Consider the following 8,068-nt stretch of genomic DNA (forward strand, 5'->3'; position numbering starts at 1 on the left):
TGCCAATAGCGAGGGACTGAGAGCAGTAAGAGTACGAAAAAAAAAATCATGCAGAGCAGTTATAAAATGGCTACAAAAAGAGAGGTGACAACAGATGGATGTAGAAGAAGGTATTTAATTTGCACCAATTATTCTACAGACACAATGAGCAAGAATGAAGCGAAATGGAAAGGGAGAAAAGGGACTGGCATAACAGTTATTATCGCATCTGAATGGCACAGGGCCAGACAGGCACCTATCCGTGGATAAAAAAAGAGAGAGAGAGAGAGAAACAGGCAGGTTGTCATGGTCTTTTTACCTGATGATGTAGCCCTGGAGTGGACCATTTTGATGACTCTCAGGGGGTGGCTGCCATTGGATCATGATGGACTGATTTGTGCGGCCACTTGCGATGACTGTCTGAGGGGGGGCGCTGGGAGGTTCTTCGGGGAGAGTTAGTCTGCAGCGAGGAGCAAGGAGAAAAGAAAGAATAAAGGAGAGGTAAAAGCAGAGACAAAGTGAAGCCGTGCATTAATTATCCTGGGTTTCTGCATATTTCTATTCCATTTCATCATAGACATCAAAACATAATAAAGACAGCTTTTTGTGTTTTTTTTTCAGAACACCATAAAGGAAAGTTGGGTTAAGTGTTGCTGTGTCTTTGTCCAAAACATATTCTCTATAATACTGTCCGCAGAGGGACAGCTTGCTGTGGCATGAAAAAAGATCAAAGAGGCCTTGGTAAAAAATGGAGCAGCACAATGGAGAGACAGGGCGAGTGAGCGAAAGATATAAAAGAACAAGAAAGAGAGATCCAGGCAGACTTTTCCCTTAAGTCAATTTAAGATGACATCTTGATTTCTTCCCAGTGCACCGGAGCACTGCTCTGGAGGAGATAAAGCAGAGTGTTTAGGATCAAAGAGGTGTGCCTCAGAAAAGCCCTGCACTCACTGACGCTCAGTCACCCTCCTGTGGTGCATTCTTGTCTGGGCAGATTCACACTGGAATTTGGCTCCGCGAAAGTGTGTGGTTTGAGGAGGGTCTTTCTGCAGTTAGAAAAAAACATCCAATGGGTTGTGTTGATGCGCGCAAGGTCAGACAGTAGTGTGCATAGGTGAATAGTGATGAGCTAAGAATGTGTGTGAGAGTGCGCGGAGGTGGGCCTGCATGTTTATGACAGCTTCTTCTTCCTAGTCAAGAAAATTCACTTGAGATTTGAGTCTGTGTTGAGCTCTGCCACTTTCAAGCCTCTCTGTATTTTACTCATGAAGTATGGCAAAGGAAGTTAATAGGAGGGAGCGAGACGAAGCTGGGTCAGCGCACCCATCAAGTCTTCACAAAGCGCAATTTCAGCTCATTCACAGTTTTATCTTGAAAAGGCCCATCCTGAAGCCGGCTCATCTCTCCCTCACTCCCAGAGGAATGAAGACCAAAAAGTGGACTTACAGGAAATAATCACAGGATTTTCTATTGAACTGCCAAGACGAGCGGGGAAGAACGGCTTGTTCCAGAACAGTAAAAGCCCTCCAAAGTGCAACGCTTGTCTCGCGGCCAGTGTACACATTAAAAAACACAGTCTACGAGCAATATTTTTAACATTCAGCAGATGCATAACAGCTAAGTGCAGCACCCACCGGTCAGTCTCTTTGCTGAACTGGCCTCTGCCCACGTCATTTACGGCACACAGGCGGAACTGGTATGAACGCGCCGGGATGAGGCCACCAACAGTAACCCCAGTAGACTCTGGCTCAATGTTGGCCAGCAGCACTGTCCAAGGCGCATCTGAGATAGAGAGGACACACATAAAGATAAAGCTGTGAGCAGTAGCTAGAGAATGATGAATGACCTTGTGAGGTCATTAAGACTCTTGAGAAAAAAAAACCTCTCTCCACCACTTGCGAACTTAAATTTAAATTCATTGTTATTTCTGACTATCCCTGCACACCACTGTTTCATTTTTTCAGTAATAATAGTGCAGCTACTGATAAGAGACAAATAATTTATTTTGCATAAAGTCCCTCTAAATATCAAATTGCAATTCAATTATCCAAAACCCAGATCCCATCTGCATCCTCAGATTCATTTTCCTTATAATGAGTTGTCATCTACTCAGTTAGCCTGAGCTTCGATGAGAAATGGTTGAGCAATTTAGTCTCAGTGGGTGAAAACATTCCCACTTCTTTGATTTTATCAAGTGAAAGGAAGATAAGAGTATTGGACAGCAAAACAATTTGGTCTCCCTGTTCATTTGTAAGGAAACGCACAAGTGAGGCAATTGAGTTATACAGATTGAGGAATGTATGAGAGTGTGCAACTGCCAATTTTAGATACACAATTGAAATGTAATATAATAGGAGGGATTGCAAATTAGTGTTCCCTTTGAGAACAAACTAGCAATATCACTTTTGAAATTACTAATAAAACTATTACATTTGTGAGTTTGCATTAGGTGTGCATGGTTAAAGGTGATAGAGGTGCTTGGTGGAAAAACTCACTGTTTTCTGAGACCTCCAGGATGTAGCGGATAAGGGGGCTGTTGCCATCGAAGGCCTGGGCCCACGTTAGGTTGATGGCCCTCTTCTCAGTGGTACTCAGAACTGCTACTGGGTTTTCTGGAGCATGAGGTAACTGCCTGTACGTGTAAATGTGGGTGAGAGGGAACAAGTGATAAGAGAAATAGAATCAGACAAGAAGGCAGAAAATAACAGAGCTGAACAGTTAGAGTGAGAGCGAGGCATTGTAAATATTCGAGGGGTTTGATGGATTAGAGAGGAGAGCAGTGATAAACCACAACAGTGGAGGAAACATCCATCCATCATGTCCTGGTTGCATGTAAAAGAAAAAAGAAAAACACAGAGGAAAAAAACCAACTAAAAACAGCACGATAAGACTGGGGAGACATTGGGTAAATATGCAAACCTGACTCGGAGGTGGGCGCTGCGAGAGTCATTGCCACCCACCGAGGTCACCCTGCAGGTATATGTTCCAATGTCACCCGACCACGTTTGGGAGATGTGCAGGGTCCCGTCAGGATCCAGACGCAAACGCGGGGACGTGTTCACGTCAATCACAGTGCCGCTCTTCTCCCACACATGTCTGAAAGCACGTGCATGACAACGTAACTATGCTACCCACGAAAAAACAGACACACGCATACGCAAACTTTAACACTTTACAGTTACAGCAAATTTGTTTGCCCTTTATGAGTTCATGCGCCAAACACAGAAGGTGCTAGCAACAACGAAAAGCGCAACAAAGCTGGCAGCAAAGTGTTTGGATCAGAAAAATCTCTCTCTGTGTCACAACTTATCATCCGCGGATTTCGCTCCTCGTTATTTAACCCACCCACACATATGGACACCCCCCATTACATGCGCACATGCATGCAGACATGCAAATATTAGGAGCTCCCGTGATTAATAGCGACTATTCGCGCTCTGCAGCTAATCTCCTCTGTGTTGCGTTTAATTAAAGGCGCTGTCTGAAGTTATTACTCTGTTTACATATTCATCTGTTTACCCTGCAATCTGATCAATGTCGTAGGCCCACAGGTGACGGGCTCTCTAATCACTGGGCTCCATAGACATCATTTCACTCCCTCTGAGACAGATGCCTGTACACACACTCTGTCATGCTCAAGACTGTCTAAAGAATGAGGGAAGGCAATGGACTAATTCCTAAATCTGACTCCAAGCATTTCGAATGCTTCCCATAGGAAGTCTTCTAAGGGTGGATAAACACTATGAGATCTCATGCAGATTTCATAAACTAATTAAGTACAACACTGATGCCCAAGCTTGTTCGCAAGGCTGGGAGTGATTAAAAAATATGGGATGGCCTTGGCTCAGGTAGTAGAACAGGTTGTCTACAGTTCCCATTGTTGACATGATGTCTGTCAACTCCATAAGCCAAAGTGTCCTTGGGCAAGAAACTAAAATCCAAGGTGATCCTAATGGCACGTTACTGGTAAGTGAACATATACTGCTTTTTTTGAAAGGTGCTACTTAATTGCACAACATTTACTTACATAAAAAGAATGAGGAGTAAGACCAACAAGAAAAGAGAGCATATTCCAAAAAATTACCTTACAGTGACACTGGGATCATGGGTTACACCACAGGTCATAACAGCCTTAGTCCCTTTGATGACACTCTGGTCTTGTGGCGGTTTAGTGATGCGGGTACGTGCTGTGAAAATGCCCAAAGGCTGTTATTCAGAGACTGTTTGATCAGTGAACCGAACAGAGATTACAGGAATTGGTCTCATCTTTCACTCAATATCTCTCTGAAATAGCATAAATTATATTCTATTTTCAGTGGGCAAAGTATTTTGCAAGGTTACAGAGACTTGTAATGTGAATTTAGTCACAAAAATGAGTTCACGTGCAAGTCCAAATGTCTTGACAATGACCTCTAGGAGAAAAAAAAGCATGTAATTCTTCTAGAATTTAACACGTCATGTATTTAATAATAACAATACCAAAAAAGACATTTTCTTCTTTTATTTTTTCTCATATTCCAAAGGTCTAGACTAGGTCTCATCATTTTCAGCAAGTTATACAAGTGTTGAACAATGTAAAAAATAAAGAGAGAGATTAAAATAGAATAGCTTAAATAGCTTAGATCACACAGTCTTATGGTGTGCTCCAAAAAACTTCTATTCTGTTCTACAGAGGGTGTCCAGTTGCTGTTACGCTTACCCCAGACCAACAGGTCAGCTGAAGCCTCGTCAATGCCCCTCGAGTTACTGGCCATGCAGGTGTATGTTCCAGCGTCAGACAGGTGGGAGGGGCTGATTAGTAAGCTGCCCGATTCCAGCAGGGTGAACCTGGGCAGCTGGACCGATCCACTGGCCAAGACACGTTCACCTGCAGGGAAGGGTGGAAGTGATCGATGATATGGGAGAAAGGACGGGGAACAAAAAAAGGGGGGTGTGTGGGGAAAGAACAAGAGAGATTAAAGTATTGGAGAAATGTCAGGGAAAACAAACAGAAGGGAAAGCAGCACAGCAACAGTAAAGAAATACAGCTTGTTTGGAGAAAATATATATTCTGGATCTTTTTCATAGCTCTTGTCTAACTGACGAGTCAAAATGCAGCATAATAATCTCCCCAATACCTCATGCTGTTAGCCCACGCACCTTTCTGCCAGGTGATGGCTGGCCGCGGGGCTCCCGAGGTTTCACAGTGTAGGATGACTGACATGCTGTCAATCACTGCACTGTCAGAGGGGCCAGCGGTTATGTTAGGAGCAATACCTGGATGGGGAGGGGTCAGGCACATGAGACACACGCACAGACACAGAGAAAAACGCATAGGTTCAAGCAAAATCAGGTAAGACAGAGGTGATAATGAGAGACATAAACAGCTTTCTCCCTAATAAAGCAGGTAGCAGCTGAGAGCTTAATGGACTTGACAAAAGGGGCAGCTGTCAAGTCTCATTCTCAGAGACAGCTCTGAGAATCTGACAAGGCGCCTCTGTCTCTCTGCTTCTCCTGCTCATTCTCTCATTCAAAAATAGGCAATAATTGCCCGAGCATCCAAGGCTGACAAATCTGTCACTGCAAAGAGATATATAGATAGATGGGTGTAGAAAGGGAAGACAGAGAGTGGGACAAGAGAGGATTAGGAAAGAGAAGAGAGGAAGGAGCTGAAAGACAAACAGAATGAACCGGCAGACATGTGGATAACTTTGAAAAGAAATTTCAAGGGGGACATACTAGTAACGGCAAGGTAGGTGTTTGTCTGGATCTCTCCTGCTAGATTGCGAGCAAAGCACTGAAACATCCCTGTGTCATCTGGCAGGAGACCGTTGATCTGTAGACTGCCTCCTACCAACACCCTGTACCTGGGGATCTTCACCGGGCTGATGGGCACTGCATCTTTATACCACACTATCTCTGGCTGTGGTGTGCCTGCAGAGGGAGGAAAGGATTTACTTATTTTTTGTCTCTGGTCACTGTGACCCTGTAGTCCATTTTCTTTTCTTTTTTACTGCTTTTTTTAGTCTTTCACACATGCAGGAGCATAGTGGAAAAAAAACACCACAAACCTCGAGCCTGACAGGGGATATCCACTACCTTCTCCATTTCTGCGCTGATGTGACTCGGCGGCTCTTTTACAAACAGAGGATATTCTGTTCCGAAGAAGAAAAGTGATTGCTCGCTAATAGCCTTTAAAAACAGCTACAAAACTAATGCGTGCTTTTTATCATCACCGTCATCTGGCAATAGCGCATTTACACGACTTTATATAACAGTATTAGCGTTAATACTGAAATATAAACTTTGAATGGAGACTCTGAAAAGTATCTCAGCTTGAAGATTAGCACTGATCATTTAGGCTAAGCTGCTTTCTGTAGGGTCAAAATGTATGTTGTAACGTTGTTTACCAAGAACATGCAGGTAGGCCCCGGCCGTGACGGAGGGGACACTGCTGCTCCGAAGTGACGCTTCACACTCATAGTAGCCACTATCGCTAACTGCAGGCAAGCTGATGACCAATCTACGGCCAAAATCGCGAATCCCTGTATTGACCACTGCCCCGTCTTTTCTCCAAGTGATACTCATTTTGACAAGAGGCCTGAAAAAGAAAAAGATGAAAAAGAGAAAAAGAGAGCAAGAGACCGAGAGCGTGGTTTTTAATATAGATTTATATTCTGTTTCAAGGTTACAGAGCACTGGGGGAGCAATGGGATACATCTGTCATTCTGATTAAGTCTTTGAATTTGAGATAATAGTCAGATTTCAGAACCGGGATTGTGCAAGATTGGAAGAACAGAGTGAAGCCCTGAATCAAAGGGAAGAATGGAGGAGAGGTACAAAATGAGAGATGTGCAAAACACTTTTTATTATGTTCAAACAAAAGATTCCAAGATTCATTTAAATCACAAAATATCAGATGCGGGGGTGGGAGAAGGTGGTGGTGTTTTGATAATGTGTGAATGCCTGACTGTGTGTATTTACAGTCTCCTCCTCAGGATCTGCATGTCTCTTTGCGAACATTTACCTTGCATTGGCAACACACTCCATGATAGCTTCGTTTCTCCCGACTGTTACACTGGTGTTCTTTGGGGGGATGATGATGGAGGGGGCAATGGGGTCTGCGGGTCCTCCCACATCTATCACACACACAGAAACGCACAAAAGTGAAAGAAATCTTTAAATTGCATGCCAGTCTCAGATTAAGCCTGTGCCTCTGCCTGATATAGCCAACTGAGCATGACTAGATCCTTACACAGAGACTGACAATTTGTCACCATCACAACCAAGTAGCCAGCATGCTATCAACCAACTATTAACGCCCCTGTCTTTACTTTAGATCCTCTTTCTAGTGCACACGGCATTTACTGAGCATGGTGTTAGCCCAGGTGTTAAGAAGCCATTATGTAACATAATTGAGACAAACAGAAAAGGCGATTAAATGCGGCACCATCACTCACGGGTTTCACAGAGCCTCCAGCCAACCATCGATTCACTGCCCTCAATCAGTGATCTCTCTCTGAATCTGATCTCATTTTCCCCCCACCTCCCCGGAGTACGGGTATGGGCCTGTGAACTTGTATATGTCTGAGTGATTGGACATTTACAGTGTGCTGTGTGCATGCATCGCTTTGAAGTTTGTTTCCGGATGTCCGTGTGAGACCATCTCAGGTTAATAAGGGCTCTAATTAAGTTTTTATTATTGTTGTTATTATTTTGCAGCACCTGATTATAAATCTCAACCTTTTCTTGCTACAGTCCTGTAGAATCTCTACAGGACTGTAGCAATGCTTCCTCTACAAACACTGACTAAAAATAGACCTGTGAGTTATTACCACTTTGACTCTACTCGCCATGTGATTACTGCATAGTTTCCTGATCATCAGTCAAATAAATACCTAAAAAAAATAAATATATCTATATATATATATATATATATAAATTCTTTCCAGAACATAACATGGAAGGAAACAACAAACAACACAAAATTAACATGCTGCTGACATTTCTTCAGAACGAATTAAACATTTCAAAAATAAAAAATTAAATTTAACGCCAAAGAATTCCCAAATATCCAAAGATTTTCTTCATGGCAGCACAGAGATTTAAA

General features: G+C 43.1%; 1 protein-coding gene across 6 annotated transcripts in view; it reads right to left on the bottom strand.

Annotated features, from left to right (window-relative positions):
• The window catches only part of LOC102196955 (protein sidekick-2-like), an 85,551-nt gene that overhangs the window by 20,645 nt on the left and 56,838 nt on the right, over positions 1 to 8,068 (bottom strand). For 5 of the 6 annotated variants that reach the window (XM_005745429.1, XM_013913892.1, XM_013913893.1 and 2 more), the window contains exons 6-16: positions 6,986 to 7,097; positions 6,369 to 6,559; positions 6,030 to 6,113; positions 5,698 to 5,892; positions 5,119 to 5,235; positions 4,679 to 4,846; positions 4,064 to 4,166; positions 2,899 to 3,075; positions 2,475 to 2,611; positions 1,614 to 1,761; positions 299 to 439 (exon numbers count right to left, since the gene is read on the bottom strand). In XM_005745429.1, the coding sequence (XP_005745486.1) occupies positions 299 to 439; positions 1,614 to 1,761; positions 2,475 to 2,611; positions 2,899 to 3,075; positions 4,064 to 4,166; positions 4,679 to 4,846; positions 5,119 to 5,235; positions 5,698 to 5,892; positions 6,030 to 6,113; positions 6,369 to 6,559; positions 6,986 to 7,097 (1,573 nt within the window). The remainder of the gene's footprint in view (positions 1 to 298; positions 440 to 1,613; positions 1,762 to 2,474; positions 2,612 to 2,898; positions 3,076 to 4,063; positions 4,167 to 4,678; positions 4,847 to 5,118; positions 5,236 to 5,697; positions 5,893 to 6,029; positions 6,114 to 6,368; positions 6,560 to 6,985; positions 7,098 to 8,068) is intronic. The other variant, XM_013913894.1, reaches the window with a different exon arrangement.

This window comes from Pundamilia nyererei, unplaced genomic scaffold (genome assembly GCF_000239375.1).
Source record: "Pundamilia nyererei isolate P.nyererei 1_Seehausen unplaced genomic scaffold, PunNye1.0 scaffold00158, whole genome shotgun sequence".
Lineage (NCBI taxonomy): Eukaryota > Metazoa > Chordata > Actinopteri > Cichliformes > Cichlidae > Pundamilia > Pundamilia nyererei.